Source organism: Ammodytes marinus (genome assembly GCF_949987685.1).
Source record: "Ammodytes marinus genome assembly, chromosome: 19".
In the NCBI taxonomy this organism is placed as follows: domain Eukaryota; kingdom Metazoa; phylum Chordata; class Actinopteri; order Uranoscopiformes; family Ammodytidae; genus Ammodytes; species Ammodytes marinus.
In genome coordinates, this window is record NC_137223.1 from 20,890,906 (window position 1) to 20,909,543 (window position 18,638).

Sequence of the window (18,638 nt, forward strand, 5' to 3'; positions counted from 1 at the left end):
CTCCCCATTTCAACTCTAATAAAGCTTGAAAATGCCAAAAAATAATCTTAAAATAAAAATGCATTTCATTATGCACTGATTTTATACATTTTGTAAACTTTGCAGGTGGGAGTGTAGGTTGTGTCATTGCTCGGAGTAAACCCTATGAACCCTTAGACTATGTGAACGTCCCAGTTACATGTCACATAACGTACATAACGTACATAGCCTATAGCCTTTGGGTCTGCTTCAAGCACATCTTTTTGTTGGTATGTTTAGGGTGTGTGGGAACGTCTGCACTCAAAAACACATCCAGCTAAAGTATAATATGCAAATTTTCCATGATACATCTCACATGCTGTTTGAGAACATACTCAATTCAGTTCATTTAAAGGTGCAGTGTGTTATATAATATAGGAATATTTAGTGACAAAGGAAATTTTACAAGGGTGAAAAATGGCTTAAGTCGCAAGTTAAACATGAATTAAAAGGGTTCATTCCTATTATGTTGTTACACAATTGACAGAAATTGTTATCAAAATGTCAAGTCATATTTTGACGTAACCTGTTTGAGTGAAATGATTAATAAATATATCAATCTTTAGTTAAGTTTTTTTGTGTTTCCTGAAAAAACTGAAAAAATTACTTTGGCCATTATTTTAAGAGGGTGACGTCGCAGGTTATATACCTAGATATGTTGTTTAATTTTTGGGTTAAAAAGAAGGCATGTCATTAAGCGACATGTCTGGCTCTTAGTGTGATTATCATGTCGTAATTCGGCCCTTTGTGAATATGGACATATTTGACACCCCTGGTTTAGTAGCCTACATTAGTTAGGCCTGGGTTCGAAACCAAATAGCCCCAGTAATCCAACAGTAAACCAGTCCTTCTGGTTCCATCTCCTGATGTAATGTTGCCCCTTCCTATTATATATAACACATGTTCCAGCATTTGAGACTATAGCTTCAGATAGGCCTACACCCCAGGAGCGACATTTCTCACAACACAAAACGGATTCAGATAAGCTACTACAACCTGACAAAGCTAACCTAAAGCTTTTTTCTTGGGGTGGGTTTTGTTCAGGTGTTACTGCAGTACATGCACATTAATTTCTATAGGAGACATTCATACTGTTCACTGTATGCAAATATGTTCAAATTATGTCGTGCTCATATTACACTGCCACTGATTCGTTGAGCGCGCGAGCTCTGTCTCTCCCCCCGTTGGCTGCCTTGTACACGTCAGCAGTCAATAAGTGGTTTGGCTAGTGGAGATCATGGACCTATAAAGAGTCCCATCATTCTCTTCCTGGTTATGAGCGGGCTGTCACGTTACACCTAGTGCAAGGCAGTGGGGAGTAAGCGAAAATTACGGTAACCGACTGTCGGTTAGCTACTTTTGACGCCAAATGATCTCATAACTTTGTCTACGGCGCTCACTCACCTCCGCTCGCTTTTCTTCTGCTCTATCTACAGGTGGCCAACAACAAAACAAAACAAAACTAACGGCAAATGACTCGGTTTTTAAGCGAAGAGACAGTCCTGCGAGAGGGAGAGCAGCCGTCAAGATTACCTATGGCACTTTGTTGACTGCGAAGTTGGACTTTACTTAAAAGTTGGGAGTTTCACCGCACGAGGACAGAGTTTACAATGAGGTCGCGAGCGATAAGGCAAGGCAAGGCAAGTTTATTTATAGCCTAGCACAATTCAGACGCAAGGCAATTCAAAGTGCTTTACAGGGGCATATAATCAGGATAAGGTGAATGAAAGCACAGGCTGTTATTCCGGACTTTAGGCCTATGCCTATATTAGTAAACAGTATACAGTACAGTGAATACAGTTTGTTTGAGAAGATGAGGATACGGCTGATCAAAAAGCATCTGCTCGCGCTGCTGGGTGTCTCCTTCGTGGTATCCCTGTTTGTGACACGTGTGTTATTATCGTCTGAAAATGACACGACTGGACAACACAACTTAGCTCATGGATGCCAGGAGAGCACTGTGACGTTTAACTACATGTCGCTGTCAGAGTTGACACAGTCCGTTTACCGCGCCAACTACAAGCAGTGCGTTCTCAATGCGGATGCTTTTCCGGGGTTCCAGCTGGTGCTGGTCGTGCAGGTCCACAACAGGCCTGAATACCTCCGCCTGCTCGTCAAGTCGCTGGAAAGAGCCTCCAAAGTACACCGCTTCTTGGTCATCTTCAGCCATGACTACATTTCGGAGGAAATAAACGCCATTGTGCAAGGGATAACTTTCTGCAAAGTGCTGCAAATCTATTTCCCCTTCAGCACTCAGCTATATCCCGCTGAGTTTCCTGGGCAGGATCCTCGAGACTGCCCCCGAGACCTGTCCAAGGACGCTGCGCTCAAAACAGGATGCCTCAACGCCATGTACCCGGACAGCTACGGCCACTACCGGGAGGCCTTCATCACACAGACCAAGCACCACTGGTGGTGGAAGCTGCACTATGTGTGGGAGCGAGTGAAGGCCTTGCAGGGCTACACTGGCTTTGCAATCTTCCTGGAGGAGGACAACTACATCTTCCCGGACTTTTTCCATTTCTACAAAACCATAGAAGAGTTCAGGAAGAGCAGCTGCCCCGATTGCGATATGCTGGCTTTGGGTAACCATAACGACCTCATTGATTTTAATAGTAAGTCCAATAAGGTGTCGACCACTGGGTGGTTGTCCACTAAACACAACATAGGCATGGGCATCTCCAGGGAGGTGTACTACAAACTGATGGGCTGCAGCAAAGAATTCTGCACCTACGACGACTACAACTGGGACTGGACTGTGCAGCACCTGTCGGGGGCATGCATCACAAAGCCCCTCAAGGTGCTGGCAGCGCAGGGCTCCAGGGTTCTCCACACGGGGAACTGTGGACTTCACCAGAAGGAAGACTGCAGGCCAGAGTGGGCCTCGCAGAAGGCAGAGGAGAGCCTTAAGATGGCCAAGAGCGCTCTTTTTCCTAAGTCTCTTGTCCTTACAGATGCAGGACCAGTGGAGCACCAGCCCCACATGAAGAATGGAGGATGGGGGGACATTAGAGACCATAGCCTATGCAATAACTACGCCAATCGTCTTTAAGGGGTGGCTTTTCTATCAGAAAAATGGGTCAAATGTTCATTGGTGTTCAAGTCATACACAACTTTTCAGGGTTTTTTCAGAAGCTGCAGTGGGTTGTGTTTTCACTTTGTGAGTGAGTTAAAGGTGGAGTCAGCAATTATCTAGAAAGCTTGTTGTTTAAACCACTTTTTTACAAAATCCATGAATATCTCCTCACAATCTGCTACCTGTCCATACTGTGTGTTTACGAAAGAAAAATCGGGTTTTTAATACACAGCCTAGGCTCTGTAAACTGGTATGTAAACAAAGGGGTCCAACCGTGGCTATCGATATGCCTTCTTTCAGATCATAGACTCAGGCTGTGTATTCACACTGGATTTTTCTTTTCAGCGCACACACAATACAGGTAGAGGATTTTGAGGAGATAATCACTGAAAAAATCGCTGAATCTACCCTTTTAAAGTTCTATTCCAGCGAGAAATGGGACCAAATCAAGTCCATGAACATGTTTCACGCACACACACCTAGACTTCAGCTTGTTTTTTTTTTAAATCTCATAGTCTGAATCACCAAAGTCGTGCAGTTGCCAAATACTTTTCTTGATAATTGTGTAGTTTGTCACAAATGTCATGGCACAAGTGCTGTTTTTATCTCTGGGTGTCTTAAAAGCCAAAACATGTTTTGATTTTCTTGCACAGTGATGGGGAAATAAGAGGAAACTTTATCAGAGGGTGTGTGAGTGTACTTGTGCGTGCGCTCATGCATGTGTGTCTGTGCGTGTTTAAGTCTGAGACAGATAGAGTGCATATACAGTACTACACACACCATGCAATTTTATTTGCAAATCTATTCCTTGACTGAGAAAACCGAACAGGATGTTTATTCACTAGAGGTTTCAACTAGTTTCAACATGTAAATGTGTGGTGACTCAAGGACTTGCATTTCTTTCTATGAATCATCAATGTTTTCTAGCGTGCTTTTAATGGTACGATGTTTAAGTGCCACAACAAAAAGGCACATGCTGACACACTTGTAGATTTGATCAAAATGTGTATAACAATCTTGAAATGTAATGGGAAAGTTGTTGAACATGTCATGTCAAAACGGTTTCATGCAAGTGATGTTATTAGTGTAAATGAATATAACCTTTGCTTTCTGTCTGTTGAAACCAGCGGTATTTTTTGAGGTGAGGCCAACTGACACCACTCACTGAATCAGCCTCCTACTTCCCACTGATCCCTGGTTGCAACAAAAAGAGAGCCGGCTTGATGTTGATTTTTTCCCCCCCTCCCTTTTGGTTGTGACGGTTTATTTGCTCTCAGATATGTGAAAAGTGACCTTTTGGAGTCTTGTTTAAGATTTTACGTTGTGCAAACATCAGGGTCACCTGTCTTTCTGCGTTTCTGTATTTTCACCTTCTTTGTAAGAATTTAATTTTGGGATATAACAGCCGAATGAAAACAGAATGATAGCATTGGGATTTTATAAAAAAGCAAAGAGATGTAAAAAATATATATTCCTCTATTAGATTAATTTATGTTTTTACAGTGTAAAACAAAGAGCATGTCGATGCCAAAAGTGCCTTTTTGATCGTTCCTTTGTGCCTAAACTTGTTTGAATTTTTTTTTTTAAAGGTGCACTGATCTCATTGTTGTTGACCAAGTACTTATATGCATTTATTTGAGCTGGGGACTTGTAGTTCTTCTGGTAGATGTTTTTTTGTTGCCTTTATTGGTGAGTGAGCTGTTGAGGGAAAATGTGAGGGAATGTGAATGGTAAAAAAAAAAGTATATTGAAAAAAAAAAATTGTACAATCAGTGGTTGCATCTCAGATATATGGGTGCACCTCATGGGTGCCTAATGGAGATTCCTGGCCGATAAATATGAAATGTGATAATGAAATTGGTTATCTTATATTTTATGTTTAAAAGCACAATACAAACGGCCAAATACATAAAGATGTGCTTTGTAAAAATGAATTATTCTGGCACGTGTGTGTGTTTTTGGGTTGTTTGATGATTCATATATCAGTGAGATGTTGAAAATAAGACCAACTTTTATTTGTTTCCTTGTTTTGTTTTTTCGATAATCACTTGAAATAGGCATACTGTGTTCACTTATTGTTTGCCAAATGGGAAAAAAATAAAAGGCAACATTTTAATTTTTTTGTCTCATTGTGATTAAAACAAAATAACTGGTAACAATAGCCTCGTTTGAGATGTCGCCGTCTTGCTAAGACCTGCGCAATTATGACGCTCGGCTTGCTGAGCGCGCAGCATTTTTGTTGTGCGCTCAGCAAGACGCGCGTCATAGTTGCGCAGGTCTGAGCAAGACGGCTCCAAGTCGAACGAGGCTATTCTCTTTTCAGTCATCCCTTATTTTGTAGCATTTATTTCAAGGCAACTCTTCTAAATATCTACAGCTGTTTGTGGAACCAACCCGGCAAACTAAACTTCGACAACTCTGAGGACATTGTCTTGTGGTTTGCTCATAATTGGAACCAGATTGGTTTGCAGAAAACATCCAAAACAATGGTGAGAGGAAATGAAGGGACCTTTCAAATAAAACAATACAACGACAACTAATTAGACTAATCCGGTTTCACACAAATTATAAGTGAGTGATCTGACGGCTGCTAGAAATAGTCACATCATGAATGGTTTGGGGCCTTGCCTTTAGGAGCCACCGAACCTTGAACAACTAAGCTGGTTGGAGAGTTGAGGTATTTTCCGTGCCCACGTCATGTGACGGAACCACGCCCTTTCATTGGCCAGCCACTGCTCCGTGTTTATTTCCGGAAGTAAGTTGTTATCAGTGTGATACTTTTCCATTCGGACTACCAAAAAAACCAAAGCTACAGCCTCTGAACGACAGGTAAACACCTAAGATTAAACTTCATATAAACCATGTCAATCACTTGGTTTAGCCGTATGATAAGTCAGTTGTCACATCTCTTATTCACGTTTACGTTTCTAGAAGTAGCCACTGTTAGCCGTTAGCTGTTGCTGCCCGTAGCTTACGTAATGGGCTTTTATCTACAATACACAGGCAAACAATCACAATAAATACACAATTCAAAGTACTAAAAGGCAATGTCAATTTTTAAAATACAGTTATCAATAAGGCAACTTTGGGAATGGGCAAATAGTGCCTTGAGAGCACACGGCTAGCGAAATATAGCGACCGTATCGGTAACATGACGTTAGCCGAGATGACACATAAGCTAGCCCATGATGCCTACTTACTATAAACCTTACTATGAGACCTCACTGTCTCTGTCACATGGTATATATACATATACATGAGCTGTCAATATGTTTTCTACCCTCTTAAGGTGTGCCCTCCTCACCCACAGGATGGCTCACTGGTTTCACAGAAACCCATTGAAGGCAACAGCGCCCGTGTCCTTTAATTTTTACGGAGTGGCAGGGAGCCCCGCCGCCAATAAGATATGCAAGTATGTGTTATCTCTGCATAATACGCAGAGAACAGTGTTGTTATCATGTTTTACTGTCACTGTGACATGACAGAAGGACATAAATAGTCCATTGTTTTTGTCCTTGCCCTGCTGTGGCATGCTACTGTCATTGTGACCACATTTAAGTAACCTCTTTGCTCATATGATGACACTGCCTTTTTGTGTGTGGAATAACCACTCTGAATTAAGTAATATGCAGACCAGCAGACCAATTGATTGTTATTTGTTTTTACACGTTTAGTGATTTGAGGACAACCAGGGCAAGGCTGCTGGAGATGTTCACCGATGTCACCTGCAACTCTGAGATTATGAAAAACGCCACAGACGCATACTTCTCCCTCCTACAAGGTTGGTTTACGTTCCAGCAAATATTGCAGTCAAACATTGGTCACACAGAATGTTTCATTCTAGCAGAAATCGCAAAGCTTTCCTGGGTACCAATTGAGACAGGCTGAATTCTTCTGAATTGTTTCCATTTGAACAAATGGTGCAGCCATAGAAACATCTACAGTTTTTGTTTGAGTTCGAGTACTTCACCAAGTGTAAACATCACACTGCTTCAGTTAAGAGTTGGAACTAGCTGATAGAGAAAATGATGCATATTATACTGATGGACAGAGTGGAACAAGATCATTTCCCCAACTGTTAAAGATACTGGAGGAAAAAATAATAATCATCAAAACATGACGCTAAAGAGATTAAAAAGCCAGTTGATTATGTTATGCTAACATTTCAAATTTGTACAGTTAATAAGCATGATCTTGGCATGCCATCACCCATCACTTTGATTGAAAAAAGTAATTGCATTCTTATATTGTTACTGTAAATGATCGTATTGTTAACTATTGTAAATTGTGTCTTTGTTTGCTTTCTAACATGGCATTAATTTATTTGATTTTGCTTTGCACCTAACCATCAGCTTCTCTTTATATAAATATCGTTGCTATGATACAATAGGCTTTATCTCTTCCTTGGACGGAACTACACAGGAGAACAAAATGAGGTTCATCCAAAACTTCAAGTGGACTGACACCTTACAGGGAAACACACCAAGGTACAAACACACGGACTGAATACTTCCAGTGTCCTTACAAGCCTTTTATCTAGCTTCCATGGCCGTTTGGTGCTATATAGTGGATGGGTTGCAGTTTTAAGGAGGGCCACAGTTAACATTCTAACATGCTTTTCAGGTGGCCATTATCCCCCAATTTCAAGATGTCACATTGATATTGGCATTGCAAAGCATCTAAGAGGGGAATTCTGGACAGTATAGATCAATACTAACTTTATAGACATGAATAAATAAATCTATTTCTCTTCTTACATGTGACATTAGTGGCAATACGATTCAAACATCAATGCTGTCCTCTATCTCATTTGATCTTAACATCTCACACAAGTGTGCTTATTCCCGTCTCTCCATTCTCTCCTCCTAGTGCACAGCAGGACGCCATCTTTGAACTGGTCTCCATGGCCTTCAATGTAGCCCTCTGGTACACCAAGTTTGCCTCGAGACTAGCAGGGAAAGAGAAGTATGTGCTATTGCTGATTGTATTTATGTCAAATTCAGTCGTTTATTGAAGATTCTTGACATTTTTTAAATAACGTTTTTCGTCTTGTTTGTCTGTGCAATAGCATTACTGAGACCGAAGCAAAAGATGTTCACCGGAGCCTGAAAGTTGCTGCTGGTATATTCAAAAACCTAAAGGTGAGCTGCATCCACAGACGGTTATTACAGAGCTGCGGGGATTGGATGTGTCAAACCCAGATTTTTATTAAGACCCCAAAATCACTTCTGGTTATTTTTACTTCCCCTGGCTTGTGGAGGAGCCTCTGTCAACTTTTTAATACAAACACACAGTCCCAAACTCATAGCAAGGAAATGCATAGAGTAACAATAAATCAATAGCTTAAAATGTAAATGCATGTTGTCTACAGGAGGTCCACATCCCTCGTCTCATCACCCCAGCTGAAAAGGGCCGAGACCTGGAGCCCAGAGTGATGGATGCATATATCATCCAGTGCCAAGCAGAGGCACAAGAAGGTAAAGTAGCTCCAGGCAGGAACGCCGATGGAATCATTTGGAGCCTCATCTATCGTGCATCTGGCATGCTGCTTGTCTATCAAACACAGTGGTATTGCAATTGGTGAACAGCGCCATCTATTACTGAAGTTTACTTTCTGAAACACAAAGTTTACGGCATGTCCAAATAGAGCTATCCTCCTCCAGCTAAGTATGTCTGAACATTCTTTTAGGCACTGGATTTTAAACACGAAACGGAATAACTTAAGTTAAGTTTAAGGATGCAACTACTTTGTTGGTTGTAAGTTGTAACTGACACTTTTATATCTAATTCCCTACAGCAATTGTCCACATTTGTTTTTATTTAACTAACCTGTACAACGGTGTTCGTATAAAACAATGTCACATATTGTCCCTTTTTTGAGCGTAAGAACAGTGTGGGTGGGTGTAGCTCAGCCTCTACGGTTACAAAACTGTGTCATTTTAGATCTTGGTCAATAGAGAAAGGATCTTGATTCCCTGGTGAGTAGCATCCCTAGTCACATCACATTACATGTCACTTTAGGACACAAGTGAAATATACACAGTATAATAGCAGTGCAGTGTGGAGCAAAACACAGCCTTTTTGAAGCAACAATATAAATCTTAACTTGGGTATGGTATTGGTCCATGCTTGAGTTTTTGAGCTATCTGTTTTTTTTTTTTTTTTTCACAGTGACAATTGCCAGAGCGATTGAGCTGAAGCACAACGCCACACTCATCGCAGCGCTGTCATATGAGACTGCAAACTTCTATCAGAAAGCTGGTCAGTGTTTTGGCACATATTGAATGTGAAAATGTCTGTTGAATTAATCACACAGAGACGAGGACCTTATCGGTGATGCACAAACCACAGTACAATGCACAGCAGTCATTCTATGCAGGTTTATTTGTAAAACATGGAGATAACTGTGTGTGTTGTAAGGTGCCTACTGTATAACACTACAATAGCAATAAGTATTACACAAACAGCATTTCCTTCAGTATAGAACTGAGAATGATTATTGAGTTTAGTTGATGTAAGTTCTTTAGAAGTTTAGATTACTGGTTCAGAGAATTTGAATATACAGACGCAAAGAGCCAAGGTTTAGTCAAATTAACACATAAATGTACTGTACATTTTGGACCTTTTTATTTATAATAGTATGAAAAAAAAACATGTTATGGAAGCAAAATAGACAATCAAATCTTAAAATTGACTAGTGCTTGAAAATAATTTTTTTTTTACCTGCAGTGTCTCGCCTTTATCAGGAAAGTTATAATCAAATATATATAAATCTTTTTTTATGTGACCCTTATTTTAACTAGAAAACATAGGGATCTTTGATTTGAGGTATTTTGGGTTAAAAACAACAACCCTCCTTTGTCATGCTGTTGCTGCAGCACCACAGACACAAAGAGACAATGGTAGTAAACGAAGCCACCAAGAGAATACCAAATAAAAGCTATAATCATTCAATACCAGGCTATTAAAGGCCAGTGTTTGTGTCTGCAGACCACACGTTGAACACCTTGGAGCCAGAGTGCAGTAGCAAGTGGAGGAAGTATCTTCAGCTGAAGCAGCACTTTTACATGGCTTATGTAAGTTAATGGCCATCCCAAAGCCGTAGACAACCTCACTGAGCATGCAACCTTTGGATGAAACATATTTTTCTTTACAAAGACAGTAGAAAAAGTGACATATCTAGCCTCTGATAATGCTCATCCTGTTTGCAGGCGTACTGCTACCATGGAGTGACACTGCTGGCGAGTGACAAGTGTGGGGAGGCGATAAGATCTCTCCAGGAAGCCGAAAAGTGTATGTATATCTGTCATGTATTAAACTATTTCCTCATCTATTGCTGCACCTCAAAGGATTACATTTAGTAAATTGGTAGATGTGTTTAAATTAAGGCTGTCAAACTATACAAAGGTGACAGGGCAATTATTGGCATTTTTATCGCATCTTTAAAATTCCAATAAATTGCATTTCACAAAAAAAACGTTTAGTCCATATGAACAATGTAAAGCAATTATTCGCATTTTATGATTTTTGGGAATCAAAAAAATCCAAAGAAAGTTACTATTAACTTTTAGATTTGATTTTAAATCAGAAGGAGGAGTGCAATGATAACACCATGTCTACTTAAAAAAATGTAGCTTGCCCTCAACAGAAAATAAATGATACCTCAACAACAACGATTTGCACACTCCAAAATGCTGTTTTGCATGTGTGCCCGTTGGTATCCGACTGATTAGCTTCACTTGAATGCTAAGCTTATAGGTGATATTTGAATTCTGTTTTACACAAGGTGCATATTGACTTGTTGACTTACGCCTTTTGGATTTTTTTATTTTATTTTAAGTATAACAAATAGGAAGTGAAGAACAATGGCTTGACAAAAAGGAAGGGTGTGTTGAAGGGTCAAAAAAGGAGAACGCAATTAACTCGATAAAGGAACAAACATTTAATGCTCTGACTGTAATCAAATCGCGAATAAAGTGTTAACGCTGACAGCCCTAGTTTAAATATAGCCGTGCATCATGTGATCGAATCAGCTAAAATTCATTCAGCTTCATTCTGAATTGATCTGTCAGCAAACACAAAAGTACTTACATCTTCTTTTGGTTGATTTAATATACTAATTGTGTCCTGCCATGTTACATTCATTAATGTCTAGTTACATTAAGTGCTGTATATTTTCATGCACACATGTATTGTTCAGTGTGGGTTCCATCTTAGCTAATGTTTAAGGACGTAGATTATGCTCCATTGGGTTCAGCAACATTTATTTGAAGCAGAGTGAACTGCTTGTCAAAACACAGGTGCTTCCTGAGTGTTTGCTTCCTGTGTGTTGCTGCGGTTATTCATGAATGAAGAGATGGATTTCTTTGATGTTAACGCGAGGCCTTCTTGTCTGTGTGCAGGTTACTCCCGTGCCGAGGCGCTGTGTAAAGAGTATCGTCAGACCAAAGGCCCGGGCAGCACGGCCAAACCTTCGGAGCAGCTGTTCTTCGTCAAACTGGGGGGCGTGATTAAAAACACGCTGGAGAAGTGCCAGAGAGAGAATGGCTTTATGTGAGTTAGTGGGTGGGGGAGACACAGACACGCATGCATGTGCACACACACACACACACACACACACACACACACACACACACACACACACACACACACACACACACACACACACACACACACACACACACACACACACACAAATACTTGTTGCATCACAGATAGGGCATATATATATTTTTTCTGTCAAAGAGTGCCCCCTTGAGGCAATTCAAAATAAATCAGACTTAAGTTAAAAAGCTTTTGTGATATGGCAAAGATCAACATTATTACATTTTTAACTGGAAACTCTGACTTCCCAGTTGAACTGGAACGCAGCATTAAACACTACAACTTCCCCTGTTTGATTGCTACTTTGGACATTTCTCAACAGATACTTCCACAAGGTCCCGGTGGAGCCGCCCCAGCTGGAGCTAAAGGCGAGTTACGGCCTTGCTGAGCCTCAGGCCTTCGAGCTGCCGCCTCTCAGCGAGCAGTGCACCGCTGAAGTCTACGCAACCTTTGACCTGACCAAGGGAGCCAAGAATGACAAGGTACGGGGGTTCCTCTTCTAAGTTTAATGCCTACAAATGATGTCCTAAGTCAAAAGAACGCTAGGGCCTTTCTTTTTCCTATTCTACATACTACAGCTGATCATAAAATAATCTAGATAGCATGCAGTAAGCATACAATTGTGATATACTTTTACTTATTTTTTTTCATGGTAACATATGCCTTGATCTTGCCTCTTGCTTATATATTGTCGCATCCCTGGTTGTTTTCAATTGGAGGCTCCGTCGAAGTGACGTCACTTCCGGTGCGCACTTTTAATTGCTTGTGTTATTGTCTCTTTAACTCCAGGCCAAAGTCAAGGAAGAGGAGGTGAAACCAGTAAAGGAGCCTGATTTGAAGCCTCAGAAGGACACGGGCTGCGTCCTCTCCTAAACTTTCCACAGATTCCAGGGTTGGCCTCGCGATTCAGCACTATATATTGTAACAATGGCATCCATATCTCTTCTCATGTAAACCTCCATAGGAAAACTTTTTTTTTTTTTTGTAATTATAATCAATGGTGTTCTACATTTACGCTGTAACATGTATTTGAGTATGACTGACATTGTCCTTACATCTAAGCCAGAATCATACACTTTATCTTTAACTGCTTCTCAGAAAGTAAAACTGCAACATTTTAGAAGATGGAATTTTCTTTCACGTTATTGTAAGTACATGTCAGCTGTAAGGACTTTAAATGAGGTCATTTCAAGTCGAACAATTATAAATAAACCTCATGGGTGACATCCTTTTATCAATGGTGCCTTTGGCTGCATTGTAAACCTATTACCCTTAAACAGTGGCAGGTGTTCAACATGTCCTTTTTGGCACTGAAGTGCTCTGGCCTTCAAATAATGGAACCTGGATTATTTAACATGGCCTCATGGATATGGATCCAAACTAAAAATATACCGTAGTAATAGTAGTGGCTGGAACGATAGGAATACTTTTATATTGAATATTGACAACTACCTAGAACGTGATGTGGCCTCCTAAAATGAACGAATGTAGAAAATAGCATTCCCACAATCAGCCTGTATTACTAAATGACTTTCAGATGATTCGTTCAGAACGTCCTCATAAAACAAATTTATGTTAAGGAACATAATCAAAAATGCAATCACCAGTATCGGACATGCATGTGTTATTGCTGGTGCTGGTTTGTTTTAGCTGTAGCAGTTTACAATCAACATTTGATTTAGATCACCACATGATGTATGTGCTGTAGCTTTTTGTACATAAAGTTTTTTTTTTTTTATACTTCTGCTTCACTTTTAAAAAACTTTATTGCTGGAAGAGGCTGAATCATTCTTTAAGATTCGTAGGGATTCTGTGATATATATCCCTTGAAGTAGTAGCTCCTAATTTATTTCTATTGTTTAGTCACAATCTTTTAGTTGATGGCTAGAAAACATTTACGACAGTATACGTTTCTATGTAACTCAAATCATACGCTTTTGGTGATGTTGATTTTCATTTCTATGTCCGTAGTTGACATAATGTATGTACTGTACATCTATATTGAGGGTTATTCCATTTCTTGGAAGACAAATATCTGGACATGAGCATTATCACATTTCAAGGATGGGAGAGAGACATGGGCATTTGTCCAAAACTCTCCCACTTTGAAAACAAATTCACGTTGGTTAAAGCAGAATGATCAATTGCTGAAAACTTGTATGAACTGTAATCTGTACTGCTCACACATACTCCTTTATGCCCCTATGTGTATATTAGCTTACCCTGAGATACTCCCAATAGTAGTGAAAAGCAAACAAGCTTAAGTTTCTCACTTCATGGGATTTCAGAACAAATCTTTTGCACTTTATATTGAGTTGTGCAGGAATTTCAGTGGGGGATCTCATGGCCGAGCCGTTCAAACCATTGTTCGCTATACCGGTAACAGCACATTTAACATTGCATTGACCTCAGACCAATGCTAGACCTTTTATCCATTACAAGGAAACACTTTATTAAAAGGTTGTCAGATCACCATTGCAGTGTACACTCCAATAGCTCATTATTCCTCCTCTAATGGTGTGCTTCATGTACAATGTATTTCAAACGCTATTAAATCATCCATAAAAATCCACTCTTTCCTGTGCTTTTGTCAACATGGTTACAAAGTCTCATCCTGCACGACTCCACCAATTTGACATGTGGACGTCAGTTTGACTGATCATGGTTACCTGCTAATGTGTGAAAACAATGGTGTTGTGTCTGAGGAGCATCATCAAGCCTAAGAAAAACAAAAAACACGATGTAATCAGGGTTTTTTTCCGCTTTAGATTAGAGACAGAAAGACTGCGGTGTGGTCCATATCTATTCTACGCAGCAAATCTATACAGGATGCATAATACACTTTAGCAGTCAGCATATCCATCAACACACTTTTCCAATGAGGAAATTATAGTGTGTTTATCAACTGCTACTTTTGAGCATTGTTGCCAATTAAACTTCTCAGCAGCTCCTTCCTTATGCAGTGCATTGTGGGGGAATCAAGGGCACACTCAAAATAATTCTAAATTAAAATAAACAAGTGAAACAATACAACCAGTGATGAGTTTTGACATAATGAATCATTATAACCTGTGCATAATATAAATGGAATACAAGATGCCATCGGTGTGACAGGCATGTTTGGCTGGTCTAGATATGACCTACTACATATGAGTACAGTTGGCAATAAACCATGACGTTGTATACACTTCAGTAAGTCCGGCCCCTTACGCCCAACAACGAAAGTGATTGTAGTAAGTAAAGACTTGCCCGGCTGGCTTAACGTTTGCTCTGCTGCTGTCTTTGGCGTCTCTGGTTTCAAGGCTGATCCTGTATCCTGGAGGTGTTTGTCAGCACACAGGACAATAGTCAGCGTGGATGGACCTACGGAGCAGCGTGGCTTTGGAATGAGAAAGAAACAATTAACGTTGTAGCACTGGAGCCACAAAGAAAGACTAGTAGTGACTGAAGAATGAACCACCAGGAAGTAAGTGTTGTAATAATGAAGCAAGACAAACAAACAGAGTAATCGGCTCAGGTTGTGTTCAGTGCCACTCTGGCAAATGTTTAAGCTAACTTTCAATAGCTGTGTGTTACTATACCAGTGGCCATTGGTTAATCTTCACTATGTAGCCTGTACATGAAAAAGCCTATACAATGATCACATGCTGGACAAAGATAATGGGCTACAAGAGAATGTGTCAGCTAAATGATATAGATTAAGAACAAAGTGTTTACGTAAAGACCTGTGCAATCTGTTAGATGTCACCAGACGTCCAAGAAACAGAGTTTGGGGGTCCGTCCGCATCCAAACAGAGGAGGGTCATCTACTTTGCCAGCGGTGAAACTCTGGAGGAAGAGGACAGTGAGGAGGAAGAGGAGCAGTCTGAAGGCAGGCCTCCCTTCAGAGAACCTGCAGATAGGGTGGGACACTTTGGAGAAATGTCTGGATAGGTGTTATTAAGTAGCAGCCATGTCAAGTCATGTCATCTTTTTTCTGCCTCTTCCTTCTCCAGCCAAGGTTTTCATTCAAGAATGTGGCTTTTCTAGTTGGGAGGATTTCCCTGCTGGGTAAGCACTGTGCTGATTAAATACCTTAACGGCGTACTTATGGCTCACCCATTATGCAAACTGCACTTTTGAATGTTTTTTCAACTTTTAAGGTGGAGTCAGCGATTCTGGAGAAAGCTTGTTGTCAAATTCCCTTTTGGTCAAAATCTGTGAATATCTCCTCACAATCGGTAGGCTACCTCTTCGTAATCCAAAATCCAATGTCAGTGTTTCCCCCAGGAAATGTCTTAGTCAAGGTGGTCACTGTCAAGCTGCACAGGAGGCGCGAAAATTTTGGGGGTATTTTGCTCAAAGATGCCAATGCGCCCTAAAGAAATGGTTCTGTTTATTTGAATGACACTGACCTTACAGTTGTGCAATTTTGTTTGCTATGTGCACATTTTGTGCAAACATGCAGACGGTACAAAATACAATTAAAGAAAAGTTCTACTGTTTTGGTGCATTACCATGCAGACACACTAAATACAAATAATGGACCATACACTTAACATGTGTATCAAAGTGCTTTTTAAAGTTCCTTTTTGGATGGGGGGCTGTTGTGAGATTATTGTGGACAATAGGCATAGCCTACTGTGATGCGATTAATTCATATATGGTTATTATTAGCCTACTTGCTTGATTTCTTTTTAAATACAGAGGTTATTGGTTGTTTTGGAACATGTATTTCCAAATTTAAAACATAAAAATAAAGCAGCATTTAAAATTCAGAAAAATAAATCTTGTATGGCTACACAAGCATGCTGTTTGAAAAATAATTCAATTATTGAAATAATACAAAGTGTTTTCCCCTTAAAATGACTAAAGGCATTTCAAAGACAGTTACAGTGTACACTTCTGTAAACTTACTGAAAGGTGCCTGGGCCATCACTCTCATGCATGTATCAGACTTTTCTCTGCGCTGTATGAGCCGATAAGTTGTGTTGCCACGGTGATGTGGAGTTTTAAACTAGTCTAGCTTTGCAGAGCACTTCTTTCTGTTCAGCTAAATATCCCCATAGAACCGCACTGCGTTTATTATCGCCACAGGTTAAATGTCGGTTTTCTGCTGCTCGTTTCCCGCGTACATGCCGTAGTCGCGCGCAGCGCGGGACGGTCGCGCGCGCAGAGCCCCCGACACAGAGCAGCTGATAGTCTGAGCAGAGAGAAACGCTTGGAGACATATGTGCACATTTATTTACCGCAAATCACGGCCTTTTGCGCATTTCTGACCATGAAAAATCACACATCGCGCTTGCTAAAAAGCACTAAAAATAAAAAAAATAAAGATTTAATTTTTTTTTTTTTTTTGGTCGGTCAGTAGTCAAGGCGGGGGGCCGGTTTTGCTAAGGCGGCCGCCTTAACTATAAAGCGCTGGGGGAAACACTGAATGTTAATACACAGCTCTAGAGGCTCTGTATAGGGGCATGTTGCTAACTATGGTGGGCCCAATTTGTTTACATTCCCTTTGTTTACATACCAGTTTACAGAGCCTAGGCTGTGTATTACAACCAGATGTTAACAGCGCGCACACAATACGGACAGGTAGCAAAGCATGAGAAGATGTTCACTGATTTTGACTAAATCAACAGCATTAATATATGTTACCTTAGAATGCCTTGTTTAAGCCATGAAGACACATATCACTGAGTTACTTGTTTTCCAACATAAACTTGTGATGTCCTTGGGGAGAGACTAGCTGGTGCACTAGGACTGAATGCAGCCAAATACCAGTATGCCATAGATCAATATCATCGTGCCCACAAGGTAACGTACAATTATAAATCAATAAAACAAGTACACTGTCAAAAACTAAACCTTACAGTATCGTGTCAGATACCTCTTCAGTAGCATTTGTGATCTATCAAGACATGAGATCAATGGAATCTCTTGCATTTCCTCCATCTCTCTCATAGACAACAAGCAGCCAAACAGCAGAAAACGGCATAGAAGGACAGGCAGAGACGCTCCACCTCTCTTCTGGACCAGACAGCAGCAGTCATTATGGAGCTACAGGAGATGTACTGCGCCCCGCTGATCCCCAGCAGAGCTGTGACGAAAAACATATGGACAGAAATGTAGGATGTCAAAACAGAGCCTATCAGGCAGAAGAGGATGACTTGGAAGAACGCTGAAAGAAGAACAGCAAATGAATCGGGGATTTGATTTGTAAAAGCTTTGATTTAAATTGTAACAAGTGATGCAATAATGCTTGCTCAAGAGTGTGGTGGGGTTATGAAATGTAGTGTAAATAAAACTATGTGAAGAAAAACTGTGTGTAAAGCACTCTCTGTGTGTAAAGCACAGTGTAAACACTGTGTTTTTTCTTTACAACAACCCGAATAAACTCGTGAATGCACACACCACTGGTCTACTAAAAGGGGACAACATGTATTAATCTATAAAATATTCACATGTACGAGACCGTAGATTTCTGAAGAATGGAAAACGATTGAAAAGTGTCGACGAGGATGGGATTCGAACCCACGCGTGCAGAGCACAATGGATTAGCAGTCCATCGCCTTAACCACTCGGCCACCTCGTCTACGGTGCTGCAAAACGTAGTATTGGTACGTCATAAAGTTAACGCGCGTGCGTGTAACATGCTTTTCTGTAGCTTAGATTGAGCTAATGTTGCTGCGACTTTAATGTAAAAAGTTGTCAATAACATGCCGATGACTGTGTCATCTGCATTACGTCGTCTTTAGTCCCTAAGCATAAGAAGTTTGATTAAAAATTATGTTTGCGGCGTGAATAGGCAATGTTAGTGCCAAGCTCATAACTACATTACCGAATAACTTCTATTTGTCGAGCTTATATGTCCCTTTTTAACGCTTCAAACCAAGAATTTCCAGCCGCATGTACGGCAATTGCTAAAGTTGCTCAAGCTAGGCTACTAAATGTTAGCTATCAA

At 40.4% G+C, this 18,638-nt stretch overlaps 3 protein-coding genes across 4 annotated transcripts; all 3 read left to right on the plus strand.

The window, feature by feature from the left end:
- The first annotated feature begins 1,249 nt into the window (after positions 1 to 1,249).
- On the plus strand, positions 1,250 to 5,204 carry LOC307266036 (alpha-1,6-mannosyl-glycoprotein 2-beta-N-acetylglucosaminyltransferase). The gene is made up of 2 exons (XM_080047922.1): positions 1,250 to 1,352; positions 1,455 to 5,204. The coding sequence occupies exon 2, from the start codon at positions 1,742 to 1,744 to the stop codon at positions 3,068 to 3,070; it is 1,329 nt and encodes a 442-aa protein (XP_079904048.1). The 5' UTR covers positions 1,250 to 1,352; positions 1,455 to 1,741; the 3' UTR covers positions 3,071 to 5,204.
- Positions 5,205 to 5,827: 623 nt separating this feature from the next.
- brox (BRO1 domain and CAAX motif containing) lies at positions 5,828 to 14,268 on the plus strand. Of its 2 annotated transcripts, none has more exons than XM_080047634.1 (13): positions 5,828 to 5,923; positions 6,405 to 6,506; positions 6,769 to 6,875; positions 7,485 to 7,581; positions 7,964 to 8,059; positions 8,163 to 8,235; positions 8,466 to 8,571; positions 9,266 to 9,355; positions 10,085 to 10,170; positions 10,306 to 10,387; positions 11,497 to 11,647; positions 12,021 to 12,180; positions 12,488 to 14,268. In XM_080047634.1, exons 2-13 carry the CDS (start codon positions 6,406 to 6,408, stop codon positions 12,569 to 12,571), a joined length of 1,233 nt encoding a protein of 410 aa, XP_079903760.1. In that variant the 5' UTR covers positions 5,828 to 5,923; position 6,405; the 3' UTR covers positions 12,572 to 14,268. The 2 variants fall into 2 exon arrangements, with proteins under 2 accessions (XP_079903760.1, XP_079903759.1); XM_080047633.1 differs by having other exon boundaries at positions 5,832 to 5,923; positions 6,384 to 6,506.
- Positions 14,269 to 14,938: 670 nt separating this feature from the next.
- LOC307266301 (uncharacterized protein) lies at positions 14,939 to 17,878 on the plus strand. The gene is made up of 5 exons (XM_080048281.1): positions 14,939 to 15,164; positions 15,440 to 15,601; positions 15,694 to 15,748; positions 17,424 to 17,491; positions 17,641 to 17,878. Exons 1-5 carry the CDS (start codon positions 15,150 to 15,152, stop codon positions 17,857 to 17,859), a joined length of 519 nt encoding a protein of 172 aa, XP_079904407.1. The 5' UTR covers positions 14,939 to 15,149; the 3' UTR covers positions 17,860 to 17,878.
- The last annotated feature ends 760 nt before the right edge of the window (positions 17,879 to 18,638 follow it).

Coding starts and splice junctions, on each gene's coding strand:
- LOC307266036 (XM_080047922.1), top strand. CDS start 1,742: ATGAAAGCACAGGCTGTTATTCCGGACTTTAGGCCTATGCCTATATTA.
- brox (XM_080047634.1), top strand. CDS start 6,406: ATGGCTCACTGGTTTCACAGAAACCCATTGAAGGCAACAGCGCCCGTG. Junction 8,572..9,265: donor CCAAGCAGAGGCACAAGAAG/GTAAAGTAGCTC, acceptor TTTTTTTCACAG/TGACAATTGCCAGAGCGATT. Junction 10,171..10,305: donor AGCACTTTTACATGGCTTAT/GTAAGTTAATGG, acceptor TCCTGTTTGCAG/GCGTACTGCTACCATGGAGT.
- LOC307266301 (XM_080048281.1), top strand. Junction 15,749..17,423: donor TGGGAGGATTTCCCTGCTGG/GTAAGCACTGTG, acceptor GGGAGAGACTAG/CTGGTGCACTAGGACTGAAT. Junction 17,492..17,640: donor AATATCATCGTGCCCACAAG/GTAACGTACAAT, acceptor TCTCTCTCATAG/ACAACAAGCAGCCAAACAGC.